The 19,186-nt window shown below is 37.6% G+C and overlaps 3 protein-coding genes across 6 annotated transcripts; all 3 read left to right on the top strand.

Annotated features, from left to right (window-relative positions):
- The first annotated feature begins 1,636 nt into the window (after positions 1-1,636).
- Positions 1,637-3,275, top strand: LOC106429624 (endonuclease MutS2). 4 transcript variants are annotated; one of them, XR_002656868.2, is made up of 4 exons: positions 1,653-2,088; positions 2,471-2,605; positions 2,693-2,776; positions 2,869-3,275. XR_002656868.2 is itself a non-coding variant. In XM_013870375.3 (3 exons), exons 1-3 carry the CDS (start codon positions 1,851-1,853, stop codon positions 3,045-3,047), a joined length of 501 nt encoding a protein of 166 aa, XP_013725829.1. In that variant the 5' UTR covers positions 1,685-1,850; the 3' UTR covers positions 3,048-3,275. The 4 variants fall into 4 exon arrangements, 1 of the variants encoding a protein (XP_013725829.1); XR_007321303.1 differs by having other exon boundaries at positions 1,637-2,088; positions 2,471-2,776; XM_013870375.3 differs by lacking the exon at positions 2,471-2,605 and having other exon boundaries at positions 1,685-2,088.
- A 7,395-nt stretch (positions 3,276-10,670) lies between these two features.
- On the top strand, positions 10,671-12,531 carry LOC111202347 (U-box domain-containing protein 54-like). Its single transcript, XM_022695090.2, has 5 exons — positions 10,671-10,900; positions 11,456-11,559; positions 11,702-11,832; positions 11,923-12,024; positions 12,137-12,531. Exons 1-5 carry the CDS (start codon positions 10,750-10,752, stop codon positions 12,273-12,275), a joined length of 627 nt encoding a protein of 208 aa, XP_022550811.1. The 5' UTR covers positions 10,671-10,749; the 3' UTR covers positions 12,276-12,531.
- Positions 12,532-14,207: 1,676 nt separating this feature from the next.
- Positions 14,208-14,810, top strand: LOC111203620. The gene has a single exon (XM_022697532.1). The coding sequence runs from the start codon at positions 14,208-14,210 to the stop codon at positions 14,808-14,810; it is 603 nt and encodes a 200-aa protein (XP_022553253.1).
- The last annotated feature ends 4,376 nt before the right edge of the window (positions 14,811-19,186 follow it).

The raw sequence follows: 19,186 nt of genomic DNA, 5'->3' as shown, positions 1-19,186 counted from the left end.
AAATAAGATGAATCACTGCAATATGGAGAGGGCTTCATGGCTTATTTATAGTATGAAGAATTAGGGGTAATGAAATCGATGTTGAAGACGGATCATTGAACTCGGCGTAGTGGGTTTAGAGGCCGGAAGAAGTTAAAGTACTCGCTTTAAGGCGTGAATCAATTAAAAGAAGTAACGTTTAGGAACACCCATGGGAGCAAGGGAAATCGAGAAGACGAAGACTTTGAGAATAGAAGTGGGCCCATAATAGATTGCTTATTACGTGTCGTACCAAAACTTGGCCCGATCAACACAACACAGCAAAAACAACATTGGAAGCTTAATTTAGGACTGCCACGTGTCATTGATTGCCCACCCTTTACTGCTGATGTGGTACAACGAGGGGAGAGCATAGTCTACTTTATTTATAAAGATATCTACTGTTTTAAACATGTTAAACTAAACATTGCCATCATTATTTTTTATCCACGGCTAGCTAGGTCTCAGAAGTTGCTTTAACATTTGGTCTAAGAAGTTGCATAATTCGTATTGTGGAAACCTTCTTAAAGATTAAACGATTTTGCATTAGTAAAAGCAAATCTAATATGCAAAACAGTTTCATTTGTTAATTAGAGCAAAAACCAAAACCGGATTTTACGTAACAAAAACTGATATTAAAAAATTAGAGGTGACACGTGATACGAAGGGGAGGATTGGTGAGTGATGTACCTTTATATTTTTTGCTGTAAAATTTAATCTGTAGATTTATTTGCTGTACCTTTCCTTGCTGTAGATTTCTAAAACATTAATTTTTTGCTCTGTAAATAAAGCTCTCCACAGCCATATTTTGATTTTGCAGAGATTTTTTTGTTGTGAGTTTTTTAAGGAAAGCAAAGCTCGATTGGTTGACATATATAGCTTTAGACTAAATTTTGGCTGTCCAGAGCATCTACAGCTCCAACAAATCATCCCCGAAGTCACAGTAAAAGCGTAAGTGGTAGCTTCTAATTCTATCATCTTATTAGTCATTAACGCGCACCAACGTAGACCTGGACACGGATCATATATCTGAGTTTTTGAAGATATTTGTGATTTGCTTCGTATGTCACGGATATCTAATTTTTCGATTTGTTTTGCTTCGGAAAAATACGGATATTAAAAAAAACGGATATCCAGAAAATAAATAGATATTTGCGGATATTTACGAATACTTACGGATATCTCATATGTTTTGATTAATACAAATAATCTTAAAATTTTGATACGAATTTATTTTGTAAAATATGTTTTTGCATGATATATATGATAAAAAAATTTTAAAAATAGTGAATCTACATATTTTGTAAATTTTTTGAACTTAGTTAACAATTATAATAACACAAAACTTAAGAAAAAAATTATAATTGTCATAAATGTGTTATCTTCCTTTAATGTAATACTTTTATATAAGTAATAATGTGAATATAATTTATCAAATCATATGTTAGAATAATAATTATATAATTTTATACATTAAAAACTTTAAAATAATCAAGATATACAAGTATTTATATATTGCCGGATCGGATCGGATATCCGCTTCACACAATTTTAATATTTTTGATTTGCTTCGATTTTAACGGATATTGATTTTAGTACTTGATTTGCTTCAAAAGTTTACGGATATCCGGAATTTTCGGATCGAATCGAAACGATAACGAATCGGATCAAATTTAACGGATAAAATGTCCAGTCTTACCAACGTCCACAGTCACCATAGAAAAATGAAGATATGTTTTAGTTTGAATGGATCTGAAAGATGAAGAAAAATGAAAAATAGAAAAAACACAGAAGACACGTCTCTTAATCAAGCTCCGTAAGCAACGTCTCTTATGAGGCAGCTGTCAAAACATGAGTGGGTTGAGGTAAGGTTTGGTGTTTCGACCTTCTCGACTTCTGCAAACTTCATCCATGGCTGCTGCTGCTCACACCTTCCTCTCCTTCTCATCGCCTACGCACCTCCTCGTTTCTCCTTCGCCCACCGTCGCCAATCTGTTTCCTTCTCCGCCTCCTCGAAGAAATCGCTACCAGTGGTTTCAGCCGCGAAGAAAGCTGTCTCCGTGCTCAAGGGTAACTCCGATGTCGAAAGAGTTGTTACTTTGACACAAGAAGACACAAGTCCCTTCTCAATTTTGATTCTGAATGTGTAATTGGATCATTGCTTAGTGTTTACATCGTATCTGATTTTCAAAATCACCAAGATTCCTTCCTTTTCTCCCAATCAGTGTTTGGCTTACTCGTTAGTTTAAGCTGCATTGGGATATAGAGAGTAAGAGAGAGTGTTCTTGGATGTGGATGAGAAGATTCTTGTCACTTTTAGGAATCATGATTGATGTTTGATCAACTTTAGTGGATGATCCTTCATCCATATTTTTTTTTGCATAAAAATGAAGTCTTTGGAATGCGTTTCTGTGATGATTTCAGCACCGTTGATTGATTTAGTTTTCAACAGGTTAGATCAGGAACAAATCCGCTTGAAAGAGCTGCCTTAAAGATGGCAATACTTGAATCTTTTGCAGAAAGCGGTTCCCTACTCACCATGGCAACCACACACACATCACGGAGAGCTTAAGATGCTTAAATACATGTTTTATATTCTGCACTCTTGCCGTTTTTTTGGATCATCCAATGTTTTAGAGAGTATTAACTTCTATTTTTTCACATATTTTGGTAGCAATTCTTGCGTTTGAGAAGGCTTGCATGGAGTTTGATGACCTGAACTTGAAGCCCACTTTCAAAATCTTGTGGGGAGTACCAGGTTTAGCTACTGAATCATCTAAGACTATTTTCTTACCCCTGAACATCGGCTTTATAATGTTTCACTAAGCCATGTCTGAAAATGATCGTCAGGTCGTTCGAATGCAATAAACATAGCCGAAAGATTGGAGCTTCCATGTGATATCATCAATAGTGCTCGTGGACTATATGGTTCTGCAAGTGCGGAGATCAATGAGATCATACTTGACATGAAACGGTACAAGCAAGATTATCAGAGGCTTTTAAACGAGTCACATCGTTATATAAGGTAAGAAGCTATGGTTGTCTCAGAGCATTAAACAAGATTCAAGACCCATGAATCAGGAGCTTGCACACTCTTATAAGCTTCTCTTTATGGTTCTTAACCTTGCTCAACGAGCTGAGTGTCAGGTATTGTATCGAGGAGGAGGAAAATCAAATGTTTTATAATTTTTTTTTAAAAACCCATAATTAAGAGACTTGCAATAAACTCCTAAATGTTCAAATCTCTTTCTAAGTCTCTTAACTCACTTTTACACTTTAAAAACTATTAGAAATTAGTTAAGAGACCATTTAAAAGGTTTATGGATAATGATGCTCTGACGTGCAACACAACCGCAAGAAATTCATCACAGAAAACGTTAATTACAAAGTAGGCAACTATACAATTTCTTCTATATTTTCATAAGTTAAAACTTTTAAAATAATTTTACAGTACTAATCACTAGTAAATACCTCTACGTTTTACGGTTGAAATAAATAAATTGACTTCTGTTAAAATTTGAGAGAAGATTTGTGAGAATGTGTTGTATATTTCTTATTGGTTACACCACTATATATAGTGGTTCATACAAGGTGAAGTCAAAGGGAGAATTGATTACAAAGATACTCTACATATTGACATGGTCAAACTCATAAAGACTAATGTTGAATGGGTCTTCCATGTGGCTGGATGTAAACCCCCAATGGACTCTAGTCTTGAACTTGTATGGTCTAAGTTATGGACCATCCACTTTATGATTCATAACACCCCCCCCCCCCCCCTTGGATGCCATAACGATATAGGGTTTGTAACATGCTAATGTTTCCTCATTAAAATCTCTCTTGAAAAACCCAAAACCCAATGTGGTAAAAGGAAAACCAAAGAAAGAGAAAAGAGTAAAACACACATTACTCCCCCTGATTTGGACATCACTGAAGGTCCTTGAGTCTACGCGTGCCAATCTTGTTGCGTGAACTTCCTGAATGTGCAAGAGGACAATGACTTGGTGAAGAGGTCGGCTGAGTTTTCACTAGACCGGATCTTTGATATACCCGTCTTCGAGTTAAGCAATGCAAGCATCATTATCTTCATATATGATGGTCGGACCCGTTGGGTCGCATATGGACGCATAATGTGGTCCTATACCTTTTGTTCAAAGATGAACTTCGATCTTATAGCTTATCTTTATGATAGCTTATTCATTCATACCACAACTTGGTTGGTTCATGCTGAGATTTCGACCAACCATAAGTATTACCAAAATTTGGCTAATTTGTGGTGATGGTCTATAACATTTTCTAAGGTTTAATGAATAACCATTTAACCTATCTTAGGCTGGTTAGTATAAAACACAAGGAATTTAAAATTCCTCTATGGACTGATTTGAATTGTTTTTATAAAACTCTTCACTTGCTTACATGTAGTAATTTAATTCAGTCTATGAACAACTTTAGGAAAATGCTGTTCAAGAGAACTTCTTTTCTCATCTTTTGATTCTGAGCTCAATACCGTTTGGTAAACCTTTTGGTACCAATAATATTATCATCATCATCCAGTGAGTCATATATAGCATACTACATCTTTTGAATTTCTTCCAGACATCATATGTAGTGAAATATGTAGTAGTATCCACCACATTGGATTATATAGACTTTTTCCGGTCTGTCTCACGATTTATCCTTCTTTCAGGATTTATATATTCACTGGGCATCATATGGCGTTTACATATTCATGGCCAATACAATACGCCTTTTATATATCACTTTAAACCCCACGTTTCTTTCATTATTCATTATGAGTACTCTTGTGTGGGTTTATGATCCTCGATACATATCTTTGTATTCATGTGCTATATACTTGCGCATTTTCTATGAATGTATGTGTCGACACACTTATATATATATATAGTTCCTTTTAGTTCCAGACATGGTATAAATCAATTTGAGATTTCATTATCTAGGACCTTAATAACCTTATAACTTGGCGTCCCAAGCTATATGGTATGGTACCTAGTTGTTCAGCTGGCCATCCTTATATCTCAATGTCTGGAATGGTTTCCTTTAATAAAACTAGGATTTTATTTCATGCACCTTTCTTTCTTTCCGAGGTTCCTTAGAATTTATGGAACTTTATTTGGAACTTTTATTTGGTCTATCTTATATAGACTTTGTAGCAACTTGGTTGTGTCTTTAAGACATCAAAACCGTGTGGTGCTAAGCTGGGATGACATAGTCATTCTTTCTCTCGGGTCAATGTGTCTGGCATTTTATTTTGCTATCATTGTAGCATATGGACGTCTATAAATTATTTTCTAGTCCGAGGATCTCTGCCAAGACATTGATGGTTGATACCAGATGGTAGATACCATTCGTTATCATTCTTTATACCAGCTTATTATTTTTCTCCTTTCATTGTTGGATATTCGGATTCATAAACCTTATGTAATGTTCCTTGGCCTATAATTAGATCACCCATTTTGGCTCAAGGTTTCTTTTAAACTTATGGAGAAAGTATATTCATAATATATATCCAACATATATTCCCAATCCTCTTTATGAGATTCTAAGATCACATGATCTTAGATGGCACATATATTTGTGGTGGATTCTTTCATAATATCTTAAGATGATATATGTCTGGACTCATGACCCGTATCAGTCTGAGGTGGAAATATCTATGATCACTTATATGGCCTGATATAATTACTATGACCTGATGCAGGTTCATTCTTTTATAACTCATGGTGTCCCCAAGCATATGGACTTTTAGAATTTGAACCTTATAGGTAATGGTCTTTATATCAAATTCAACCAATATGTAATATGGTTGTGGACCATGTTTCACGGATTTTAGTATGGTCATGTATCATGAGATTTGTCCTCACTCCCCCTCATGAACATACTCTAATTCATGGTGCTTGGGAGAATAAATTCCCTTGTGCATAGATATATTGCACACACGTGAGATCTTATGGGATAACATTTGTGCCCTTTTAAATATTTGCATCATAATCCGAATGGCTAAGTATGGTAATGCCATCTAAGTGATAAATTTCGGGGGTTAATCAAACATGATTGCCCTGGCTATTTGCCTAATATCATATTGATCACTAGATCAATAGAGAATGTAGTCTCGACCACTTAGGCGATTTTAATTTAGGTACTTTTATTCCCTTTTGTCCATTGTTGGAAACCATTTTCTCTACTTAATTCAATGGACCTTATAGGGTCAATATAATGCCATTCAGGCAAAGCCTTGGTCGAGCTTCTTTTCATTTCTTTCAAGGAATGTCGAGTTGAGTTCAAGAGTATTTTATAACTGAGCCTGGATGGCAGAGCATATCGTGCCATTTGTCAAAGGCTTCTTTGAACTCTTTGGAAAAGTGAGTTGGGGTATTAATCCTCAATCATATTTATCTTGGCACAATAAAGACATAAAAATATAGTTTCTTATCAAACAACAGTTTGAATAAGATAATGATCATGAACTCAAAGCAATTCATTTTATTAATGAAGTCGTGTATAAAGCAAAGTATCAAAGTAATTCATGAAACATAAACTCAGGAAACATGAAAATGAGAATGTCAAAAGACAATTATATAATATGGCCTTTACAATGCATGTGTTGCCATATGGCGCTCAACTTCAGCTTCATCAGCTATAGGAGGCCTCATCTCATTATTCTTTAGCTCGATGTATCTTTTCTGAAGCTTGTCAAATCTGTTGATGGTATCTTTGATTTTCTGCTTTCTTTGTTCAGAACCCAAAAGATATGACAAAAGGTCATTATAAGTGGTGAACTTCTTAGTCGTGTGTAACAACAGCACATCCTTTGGATGGAATGTGGAGTAGGTCTTATATAATAAAGAATAATGTGTTAATTTTATACCACATAGTTCAAGACTATAAGCAATATCCATCAGAGCAGAATTATATTTGTCCACGGATTCAAAATCCTGGAATCTGAGGATCTCCCATTCATGGTTGGCCTTTTGCCACGATACCGGTTTGAACATTTTCCTTAACTGTAACCAAAGGTCACAAGGATCCTCAACATGGAGATACATGTCTCTTTGTTCCTCAGTGAGATGATAACGAATAATCGTTATAGCTCTATGCCTTTCACTGTCAATGATATCATTGTACTCATTGACGCATTGTCCGAGTCCTCTGGATCTCAGGGCAACAAGAGTATTCTTTACCCATTCTAGGTAATTATCTCCAGAGATATTTAGGGCAGAGTAATCTGAGGGTTCAAATCTCGACATCTGAATATTTAACGAGTAATTCAAGCACTCAGAATTCTACGTAAGCAATAGAATAAATCAATGTATATGATTTCAATAAGGCTTTCCCCCAAATCATATAATCTATTTGCTTAAACAATCTTAGTATGAGAATGATCAATTGATCATTGCATCTAGTAATCATTTTAATTATAATTCAAATTGGATTGATTATATATATAGGGTATTAAGGCCCTTTAGAATTTGAATAAGGATCAATCATCATTTTATTAAATGAGATCAAACAGGATGGATGAAATCAAGCAAATGCATGGATCAAGAAATAGCTGAAAGCATGTTCAGAACTAAGCATTGGACTTAAACAATCTATATGTGATTCCTAATGCATGAAAATATTTGGTGTTTAAAGAGCATCAAATAAAACTGATTCTCCCCCCCCCCCCTTTACAGGGTAAACAAAGACAAGGAAAAATTATAATTTTCAGGATATGTCTAAACCAAATTCAATTAGATTTTCAATCAATTTGGTTTCAAGGCAGGTTTATTATTTCAACTAAAGCAAACATGCTTAGTTTAAACAATAACTGATTTAATCTAATTAGATACAAGGAATATGAATCAATTAGATGCAAGCAATATGAATCAATTAAATTTTAATTTAAATGCACCATGATCAGAATAGTCAATGATATGCAAGCATACATGATCGGTTTTAACAAAATGACAATCAAATGCATGGAAAAATGTTGGTTCAAAATAATCCAAGTTTGATTTAATGATTTACTAATCTAATAGATGCTATCAGGTATGCATATAAGATCAGTATATAAGTCAATCATCACAAAATCAGTCTTCAAGGATGGTTTTAGATCAAGATTAATTTAACAAGCAACTATGTGATCAATGTTCAGTATATGATTTAATCATCACAAAATCCGGTTTTAAGGTTGGTATTAGATCAAGATAAATTTATATCATTTGTTCAAACTATAATGAACCGATTTCAAGGCCGGTTAAGATATAGATAAATTTTGACAAACAATAATGTGATCAAATGATATCAAACCAGAATTTATTTTATCTTATGACATTAATTTAAATCAAGACTATAGTTTATAATATTTAAAATACTACCTAGTCAAAGATATGCATTTATTAAAATCAAATATGCATTTATAAAAATTAAATATGCATTTATAAAATCAGAAAAGTTTTTAAAATTTTATGAGTTACAAAAACAAACATCAATGGTCAAAGATATGCATTGATTATGATTTATTTCGATTTTATTTGGTTTGACTGATTTTCAAAGAATTTGGCCGAATATGGCTCATGATGTTTTTGATTGTTTTGAATTTTGGATTTGCTGGTTGAGAAAACCAAGCAAGAAGGATTTAGGGGATCGATATGTATAATGGCCATCAAGATACATATTTAGATTTAAGGATTTTGATGGTGAGGTTTTTGATGGCCGGCTTATTCATCCTGCTAGAATATCTGGTGATGTGGATGATCAAAGGGTTTGATTATGGGTTTTGATCCTTTAGACAATCCGGATTTAAGGTCGGATCAAATAGGAGAAAAAAGGAGAGCCGATTTAAAGGCTTATAATTTTATGATTTTCTCTAATATTTTTTATGATTCAAATAGTTCTTAGAATCAAGATTCATATAGATCTTTAGATGATTAATAAGTTTTATAAGTTTTTTTTTTAGAGATACTTAGATCTTTAGAGATTTATAAGTTTTTAGGATTCAAATAATTTTAGAATCAAAATTCATATAGATCTTAGATTCAAGATTAATATTTGAGATAATTTTAGATCTATAAATTTTTATAAGTTTTAGGATTCATATAGATCCAAGATTCAGATATATGATGTTCTTAGATCTTTAGGTTTTGATTAGTTTACCTTTTACACCACAAGGATTCTGAATGGACCACCGTGAGAGAGAGGGAGTGATCCGCGGATTGAGGTGGTTGAGAGAGAGGTGGAAGAGCTGGCCAGAAAACCGTGAGAGAGATAGACTTGGCCGGCGGAACAAGGCTGATGGCCAGAAGAGATGGCCGGAAAAGAGATGATCGCCGGCGGATGGGATTGCTCAGGTGGAGAGAGTCTCGTGCTGATAACGTGTTAAAATTTGAGAAAAGATTTGTGAGAATGTGTTGTATATTTCTTATTGCTTACACCACTATATATAGTGGTTCATACAAGATGGAGTCAAAGAGAGAATTGATTACAAAGATACTCAACATAATGACATGGTCAAACTCATAAAGACTAAGGTTGAATGGGTCTTCCATGTGGCTGGATGTAAACCCCCAATGGACTCTAGTCTTGAACTTGTATGGTCTATGTTATGGACCATCCACTTCATGATTCATAACAATTTTTTTTTTTTGCTGGTAATAAATTTACATTTTCAGGTTTTTCAAAAACAAAAAGAAATTACATTTTCAGTTTATTTAGTCAAGAGATGTTACACTCCAGAACATTCTTGGATTTAAATTATATATAAATTACAGAAAATGATAATGGAGTTAACATAGGTAGTCAAGTCAACAAAACAAGAGATACCTCAGATGGCCTAGCGGCAGTACTGAAGGGATTCTCACACACGACTGCCAGAGGTCGCAGGTTCGACTCTCTGTCGGTGGGGTGGTACTGAAACCTCTCCAAAAAAATCCTACGGGGTTTTCCTGGATGCGGGGCCCTTCGGGGTGTGGTCAGTCACTATAAAAAGTTTACCCACAACAGTTTTTGAGATACCTCAGGTGGCCTAGCGGCAGTACTGAAGGGATTCTCACACACGACTGTCAGAGGTCGCAGGTTCGACTCTCTGTCGGCGGGGTGGTACTGAAACCTCTCCAAAAAAATCCTACGGGGTTTTCCTGGATGCGGAGCCCTTCGGGGTGGGGTCAGTCACTATAAAAAGTTGACCCACAACAGTTTTAACCAGGGCGTCTAGCTCTGGTGGTAAAGGACTCACAGCTGTGAGCACCGCCACCTGAGTTCGATTCCCGGCCACTGCGGATTTAACATTTGGGCCGCAGCGACACAGATTAGTTTCTTGGACCTGGAAAGCCGTCTGGGGAAACTGTGTTTAATCAAAAAAAAAAAAAAAGTCAACAAAACAAAATTTGATGATCACCAAGATAAACCCCGACACCTTTTATTTTGGTTCGACACTATTCTCACAACTTAAGGTCCAAGTGATTTCGACTATTATTCCCGGAAACTTAATAAAGAAGAGTGTAGAAAGTTCAACTGATCGATTATTTTCAATAAAATAAGCTGACCCACTTGACCTGCGAAATTTGACACGTAAATGGTCCGAAATAAGCTCCTTGCAGTTTAAGTTGCAATGGACCTTGATGTGTGTGCGTGTCTCTCTCGCTCGCTATATATATTGCTCATCTCATGCACAATGGAAAGAGAAAATTAGCACACGAAAAAAAAGAGAGAAAAATAAACAAGTAAGAATCCATGGGAGAAACTTTGTATAGCGACGTCATTTATGTTGCGGTAAATCAATATGTTCCAGAAAGTGAACTAAATTTGTTATGGACATTGAAGACTCTTCGTGTTAAGAAGCTCTGCCTTCTTCAAGTTCTTATTCCATTTTCGCCGAACCCTTGTAAGTATATATTATATATACTTCTCTACGTTCTATTTTGCTTTTTCTTTTGGTTTGGTTGGTTCAAAAGCCATAAAAGGTTCATGGACCAATACATAATACTTTGACGAATTGATTGTGTTTTTTTTTTTTAACTATTAGATGACAGTCTCAGGATGATACTATTCTTTCTCTGGGTATATACTATACATCTGAGTATATGAACATATTTGGGAACATATTAAGGAAACATATCCCAAATATCCATCTGTATATAGATAGAAAAACATGAAATCCTAGTTACATTTAATTAATCATGAAACAATCAACATCCTAACTTTACAATTTATGACCAAAATTTAGCAGAACTCTCGGCATACTACCGAAACAAATCATGTTTTGGGCTTATTCGGCTAGTATACCCCATTTGTAGTTAAGTCACACATCATGTTTAATTATTTATTTATTTATAAAATCACTTAATTAGCGATTGATATGGCACTTTTGTCTGTGTGCTCTTTTTTGTTTGCGGGTGTTAGAATTGGAATTTGACTTTCTTCGTGTATTATTTTGTAGCATGTGGGCTTAGCAAAAGTGAGATCAAAGCAATCCAAGATTCAGAGCTGAAAACTTCATATGATAGCCTTTACAAGTACCGTGATATCTGCTCAAACGAAGGGGTAAGTTAATTCTCTTTGCAGGTACAACTGTTTTAGCAATGGAAAATGTTGGAAAAATCAAAAACTACGACTGAATGGAGCTTAAAGGAAAAATGATTGATTTTTGAAAAGATTGATGGAATTATGTAATATATTGGTGCAGGTTAATGAAAAAGATGTGGGTATATCACTGGTATCAGGATATGATGTTGGTGAAGAGATTGTGAAACTCATCAATCAAAACAATATCAAGAAGCTCGTTATGGGAGCAGCAGCTAATCCTCATTATTCCAGGTAAGTAAAATTCGATTTTTGTATGTATGTTCTTGAGATTTTGAAAAAAAAGTTAATACAGAAAATAATAACATCTCCTTAATAATGCAGGGGAATGTCTATCACATCTAGAAAAGCAGAGTACGTGAGTCAACATGCACCTACTCGCTGTAAAATTTGGTTCATCTGCAAAGGGAAACTAATCAAGACAAGGTAAGTTTGAGGAATACACTTGTTTTTGTGTGTGTGTGTGTGTGTGTCTATACTACTCTTTAAAAGTATTAATTGTCACACTTTTGTTCTGTTTTTTTTTTTGGTTTAATAGAGAAGGAAGTTTCGACCTTGGATCGGATTCGCTCAAAAAACTCGGTACTCCAACGCAGCATACATCGTTATCCTATCTAGCTATGGTTTTTATTATAATCTCCTTTTTCTTACTGTATTCGATTTCCTTTTTACATTAGGGTCGGGTTTTATAACCGACTAAAGCTTTTAGTTTTGCTACATATAGTATGCTCTCGGCTTTGTGAGAGATACAACTTTGATTATTGTATGGTTTTTATTATAATCTCTTTTTTCTTAATGTATTCGAAGGGTCGGGCTTTATAACCGACTAAAGCTTTTAGTTTTGCTACATATAGTATGCTCTCGGCTTTGTGAGAGATACAACTTTGATTATTGAAATATAAATTTAAGGTTTTGTTTTAAACAACCCCAGAATCTTTACTTCTGGGCATTCTCTAAGAATTCAACGGACTTAAGAAGGCTAAAGATAACGGGCATTCTCAGAATTCAACATTACCTTTGCATTATCGGTTTCTAAACGGTACTTCTGCTCCGTCAATTGGTATCAAAGACCTTTCGATTACGATTCCAGTCGTGATCATCGATCTTCGTTTTCAATGGCACCCCGTCCAAACGAGTGGACACAAATGCAACAGTTTCTGGAGGACTTTCAGGAGAATTTTCAAGACAACATGAGACAGACTATGGCTGAAGCAATCCAGGCCGGAGTTCTGACTGGAGTTCAAGCAGCGTTTGCAGCTCATCCCGCGAACGCACAGCAACAACGCACAGCGCCAATTCAACACCAACACCGCAACAACAACCCTATCTTTGATGAACAAGACGTTGACGTCTACAATGAGAACCCATTCGGCGACAACAATCAACAACATCATCGACAACAGGAACGGCATAACAGGAACGAGGACACAAGGTGGACGTCAGGGGTGAAGATTGATATTCCCGAGTACCATGGTGGTTCGCAACCAGAGGATCTACTCGACTGGATTGTGACCATCGACGAATTCATAGAATTCAAAAATGTTCCAGAACACAAGAGGGTGCCTCGCATTACGACTCGTTTTCGCGGACACGCCGCGGACACGCTGCGGCATGGTGGAGTCAACTTAAACTTTTTCGAACTCGTCGTGGGAAGGACAAGATAACGTCATGGGATAAGCTCAAGAAACACATGAGGAAAACCTTTATCCCATACAACTATGAGCGCCTCTTGTTTCATAAGTTTCGCAATATTCGCCAAGGATCACGATCCGTAGAGCAATATGCTAACGAATTCTATCAGATCCTCACACGAATGGATATTCATGACTCTAAGGATTAGTTAGTGGCTCGTTTTATTGCAGGCTTACGACCGCAGCTCCAAAAAATACTCCAACAGTTTGATCCATGCTCTGTTTCGGAGGCTTGACAACGAGCATTACTAGTCGAACAGCAAACACGCTTGGGGGCTACACAATGGTCTGGTAACTCTCGCCCTCGCTCTACTACGATCGCTGACGACACCAAGTCAGCTACATGATTCGACTACAACATCAACGGGCCCACGCAACGACAACCGCACCGGGGAACCTGTTGCAATAGTAGCAGAACCACGACCATCACGACCGAATACTCTCCGCTGTTTCACTTGTGGCGAGCGTGGACACTTACAAACCGCTCGTCCTCATGGACGTCGTGGTCTACTCACAAGTGATAAGGAGGTCATTGGAGAGCCTATCTACGATGATGACGAGGAAGACGAAAACGTAGAGGAAGAATAAGTCTGTCGCGACAGTGGAACTTTCCTTATGCTACGCCGGAATTGTCTCGCTCCTAAGGCTAGTGAAGATGGACAGCGAACATCCTTGTTCAGCTCTACTTGTACGGTTAAAGGCAAAGTTTGCAGATTTGTGATAGATTCGGGTTGCTCGTCTAACATCGTCTCCGAGGAAGCAGTTCGCAAGCTCTCTTTGACAACCGAATCTCACCCCCACCCCTATCGACTTCTCTGGATGCAGACAAGCGCATAGGTCTTTGTCGCTCAACGCACGCTCCTAACATTGTCTATTGGGTCGTTCTACAAAGACACATTTTACTGCGACATCGCTTCAATGGATGTGTCCCACCTCATCTTAGGCCGTCCATGGCAATACGATAGGGAAGTGATGCACAACGGCAAACTTAATATGCATTCTTTCATGTTTCAAGGACGTAAGATCACGCTCCTCCCATCACCTGAGACGGACCGTATTCCTCCTCCACAACAAAAAACGACACAACAAAGTCTCATAATCATCTCCAAGTCACAATTTGAAGAGGAAATACGTGAGCCATGTCCACTTTTTGCCTTGGTCGCGGTAGATACTAAACCAGAGCAAGGCGTAGTCATTCCTCCCGAGTTTACACCGGTCATCAACGAGTTTCAAGCTCTTTTTACGGAAGACCTACCCGCAGGACTCCCTCCTCTCCGTGATCTACAACATCATATTGATCTTGTACCTAATGCCACCTTACCGAACCGTGCTCATTATCGAATGAGTCCCGAAGAACATGAAGAGCTAAGGCGGCAAGTTGAGGAACTCTTACTCAAAGGTTATGTGCGGGAAAGCCTCAGCCCATGTGCGGTACCGGCTCTCCTGATCCCGAAGAAAGATAAAACTTGGCGAATGTGTGTCGATAGCCGCGCGATAAATAAGATCACAACCCGTTACTGATTTCTGATACCTTGTCTTGATAACCTATTGGATCAGATTGGTAAGGCATCTATAGTCACTAAACTTGATCTTAAAAGTGGTTACCATCAGATTCGAATTCGCCCCAGAGATGAATGGAAGACGGCGTTCAAGACGCGTGAAGGATTATTTGAGTGGTTGGTCATGCCTTTCTGATTGTCTAACGCTCCTAGCACTTTTATGCGCGTTATGAATCAAGCTCTACGTCCATTCATCGGAAAGTTTGTCGTTGTTTATTTTGATGATATTCTCATCTTCAGCACTACAGTTCACGATCACCTCAGTCACATACGAGACGTATTGGTGGCTCTTCGACGCGAGAAACTTTTTGTGGCCAAGCATAAGTGCGAATTTGGCGTCTCAGAGGTTCTGTTCTTGGGTTATGTGGTCTCGGCTACAGGTCTGCGAGTGGATCCCCAGAAGATAGCCGTGATTGCTTCGTGGCCGACGCCAACAACAGTTTCGGAGGTTCGCAGTTTTCACGGCCTGGTGTCCTTCTACCGACGTTTTGTGCATAACTTTAGCGCTATAATGACTCCCATTACAGATTGCATGAAGCATATATCCTTCGTGTGGTCGCTGGAAGCCTCGCTCGCGTTTGAGGTTATCAAAACCAAACTCACGATGGCCCATATTTTGGTACTTCATGACTTCGATCAACCCTTCGAACTACATTGTGACTCAAGCAAGTTAGGTATTGGCACGGTCTTAAGTCAGCAAGGTCGCCCGGTAGCCTATTATAGCGAGAAGATGACAGGGGCGCGAGCTCGTTATAGTACTTATGATATCGAGTTTTATGCCATCGTCCAAGCGATCAAACATTGGCGACATTATCTCGCGCATACGGAGTTCGTACTTTTTACAGATCACGTGGCATTGAAGTATTTGAGTACACATGATAAAATCTCTTCCCGTCATGCTTCGTGGATAACTTATTTGCAGCAATTTACGTTTGTTATCAAACATCAATCCGGGAAGCTGAACAAAGCTGCAGACGCATTGAGTCGTCGACATGCGTTAGTCTCCACGTTACGGGTCAGTGTTGCGGGTTTTGAGTGCTTCGCCTAATTGTATCCTACTGATCCTTTCTTCGCGTCGATTTGGTTGGATCTTACACATGGGATTCGGTCTGACTATTCGTTAGTCGATGGCTTTCTGTTTAGTAACAACCGCCTGTGTGTACCCGAGTGTAGCCTTCGTTTGCAGATTATTTTGGAGTTACATTGGGAAGGGCATGTTGGACGCGACCGGACGCTCAAGTTAGTTACAGACTCTTATTTTTGGCCTACTTTGCGGCGTGATGTTGAGAGGTTCGTCGCTCGTTGCACCACTTGCCAGCAGAGTAAAGGTCATGCCTCCAATGCGGGTTTGTACCTCCCTCTACCCATTCCAACACAGCCTTAGAGTGACATCAGTATGGATTTCGTCTTAGGCCTGCCTCGAACACAGCGTGGCAATGACTCAATCTTTGTTGTTGTCGATTGTTTTTCCAAGATGGTTCACTTTATTCCATGTAAGAAAACTGACGATGCTGTCCAGGTCGCCACATTGTTCTTTCGCGAGATCTACCGCTTGCATGGATTACCTACGTCTATTGTGTCCGACCGGGATTCACGCTTCATTGGCCATTTTTGGCGTTCTCTTTGGAAGCTGCTACGCACCAAATTAAGTATGAGCTCTGCTTATCATCCTCAGACAGATGGCCAAACCGAAGTTGTTAATCGTAGCTTAGGAAACATGTTACCGTGCCTTGTTGGAGATAATTTGAGGTCGTGGGATTCTCTTCTGTGTCAGGCAGAGTTTGCTCACAACCATGCCCATAATAGAAGCCTTGGCTTCAGTCCGTTCAAGGTAGTCTACGGTGTGATTCCTCTTGGTCTGTTGGCTTTGGCTGTTATCCCTCAACCCGGTGAGTTTCATGGAAGGGCGTTGGAGCTTGTTGATGAAATTGTCGACATTCATGCTCGCGCACAGGACAACTTGGCAGAGACCACTATTAAGTATAAACGACAAGTGGATAAACGGCGTCGAGAAGTTAATTTTCAGGTTGGGGATTACGTCTGGGCGGTTTTGAACAAAGAAAGGTTTCCGACAGGTCAGTATAACAAACTCAAACCACGAAAGATTGGACCAGTTCAGATTGTAGAGAAGATCAATGCCAATGCCTACCGGCTCCTTCTTCCTTCTCATATTCATACCGCTGATGTGTTTAATGTTAAGCATCTCTTCAAGTATGAGCCAGATGACGACGTGCTTTCGGGATTCGTGGACGAATCTTTCGTAAGGGAGGGGACCTGATGCAACATACATCGTTATCCTATCTAACTATGGTTTTTATTATAGTTTCCTTTTTCTTAATGCATTTGATTTCCTTTTTCCATTAGGGTCGGGCTTTATAACCGACTAAGGCTTTTAGTTTTACTATATATAGTATGCTCTTGGCTTTGTGAGAGATACAACTTTGATTATTGAAATATAAATTTAAGGTTTTGTTTTAAACAACTCTTGAATCCTTACTTCTGGACATTCTCTAAGAATTCAACAGACTTAAAAAGGCTAAAGATAACGGGCATTCTCAGAATTCAACGTTACCTTTGCATTATCGGTTACTAGACAGTACTTCCGCTCCGTCAAAACCCAAACACAGGAAACAATCCAGATAAAGATCATTCTGTAAACAATGAGAGCGACGCAGACTGTGCTCCCGAAGATTATTTTTGTCCCATTTCAAAGGTTAGGGATTCAAAACCACCTCTGCATCTTGAAATACTATGCAATGGTTTTGGCTCATCATAAATTGATATTGGTTTAGGACATAATGAGAGATCCTCTTGTGGCTGCTGATGGTTTCACGTACGAGGCCAAGAATATCAGATACTGGCTAAATGTAGGGAATAATACGTCGCCACAAACAGGAGCAAGGCTCGCTCATCGCGATCTTACCCCAAACTACACTCTTCGTTCACTCATCATGGACTGGCTGCAGCACCACCCAAATTATAAACATTGATAAATTTAAATGTCGATTATATTGTGAGTTTTGGAATTTCTTTGTGAGAACAATATATATGATATAATACCTTCATGTGTTTACTGTTAGAATACTATCATCATACATGGAGGCTAAGCATCAATTTTTTTTTGTCTGTAAAATTGCTACCCTCGTTGAGTTTTGTTCATCACCAAATTGGCGGTAAAGAGCCAATCAAGTAAACCCTAAAATGCGTTAAAGTAATGTGACATGAGCCGTTATAAATGTGACCAGTATACGTTATTAAAGAACTTGATTGTTTCGAGCGTACGAATAAGATCTTGTTGAAACAATGTGAAGAGATTAGTGTACCTATAGTATCAAAGTGTCCACTCTGAAAAAATTGTATTAGGCATTTTGATACTGCAAAAGACAAAACAGTTTAGAAAATAAGGTTTACCTACAGTCTTAAAAGTGGCAAAGATGAGTCTCACACATTGAGTTGTATGGATTACTCTAATACTGTTCACTACGATACAAAATAGAATTTTCTAGAATCTTATCTCTGGTATTTGGTTACATAGAGCCTTTTTTGTTTACGAGTCTTAATCTCTTATTCTCTATTCTCTCTTGTCTGACTATTAATCTTCTAATCTATCACCTAAATCTTGGCTAAACTATTATTCTCTCTGTTTATCTAATCTACACTAGATCTGACTGTTCACAACAAAAGCTGCGTGACGTGTCGTAATCTGAATCGTAGCTATTTCTAAGATTAGGCCAACAAAAGCTGCGTGACGTGGCTAAACAATTTCATTGCAGGTAAACCTAGTCTACCGGCGCGCGAAATTCGTAGCGGAGATTGATGATCGGAGGTAAAACAAAGTCCGAACCGATATTTCTCATTAGCAACCAAAATATACTGCCTTCGCTTTCTGATTTATGAATCTGATTTTTAAGCTTCCGTGAGTTGACATTTCATTTTTAAAAGTTCCATGTTTAATTTATCGTATGAAACGTGTCTCTTTTTTACGATATATGAAAAGGGCACTACATGTAAAGCCTTTTCTTTTCTTTTTGTGCCAACAAACTTTGATCCGGGATACAATAATCGAACCTAGCATTTTTCTCTGTTTTCGAACTAGTTTACAGTTAGCAAGCATCTGATGCTTAACATATCACACGAAAAGATAATTGGCAAAAAGTTTTTCCCAAAAAATGTGAGTTATGCAAATTAGTTAAAAAAAAAAAAAGATTTACAAGAAATCGAAGCTTTTGGTAAAAAAAAAACGTTTTAGTTTGTTGGGAATTCGACTCCCAAAAATAGTGAGTTATGCAAATTAGTAAAAATAAAATTTACAAAAGATCGGCAGCATACTGCAAGAGA

The sequence above is a fragment of the Brassica napus genome, chromosome C3 (assembly GCF_020379485.1).
Source record: "Brassica napus cultivar Da-Ae chromosome C3, Da-Ae, whole genome shotgun sequence".
Taxonomy (NCBI): domain Eukaryota; kingdom Viridiplantae; phylum Streptophyta; class Magnoliopsida; order Brassicales; family Brassicaceae; genus Brassica; species Brassica napus.
This window is presented reverse-complemented; position numbering and strand designations above follow the sequence as displayed.

What these genes read in the sequence shown, in the direction of transcription:
- LOC106429624 (XM_013870375.3), top strand. Translation starts at nt 1,851, where the DNA reads ATGAGGCAGCTGTCAAAACATGAGTGGGTTGAGGTAAGGTTTGGTGTT. An exon ending in AGCTGTCTCCGTGCTCAAGG is followed by an intron (nt 2,089 to 2,692) that starts GTAACTCCGATG and finishes ATATTTTGGTAG; the next exon opens with CAATTCTTGCGTTTGAGAAG. An exon ending in AATCTTGTGGGGAGTACCAG is followed by an intron (nt 2,777 to 2,868) that starts GTTTAGCTACTG and finishes AATGATCGTCAG; the next exon opens with GTCGTTCGAATGCAATAAAC.
- LOC111202347 (XM_022695090.2), top strand. Translation starts at nt 10,750, where the DNA reads ATGGGAGAAACTTTGTATAGCGACGTCATTTATGTTGCGGTAAATCAA. An exon ending in TCCATTTTCGCCGAACCCTT is followed by an intron (nt 10,901 to 11,455) that starts GTAAGTATATAT and finishes ATTATTTTGTAG; the next exon opens with CATGTGGGCTTAGCAAAAGT. An exon ending in GCTAATCCTCATTATTCCAG is followed by an intron (nt 11,833 to 11,922) that starts GTAAGTAAAATT and finishes TTAATAATGCAG; the next exon opens with GGGAATGTCTATCACATCTA.
- LOC111203620 (XM_022697532.1), top strand. Translation starts at nt 14,208, where the DNA reads ATGGATGTGTCCCACCTCATCTTAGGCCGTCCATGGCAATACGATAGG.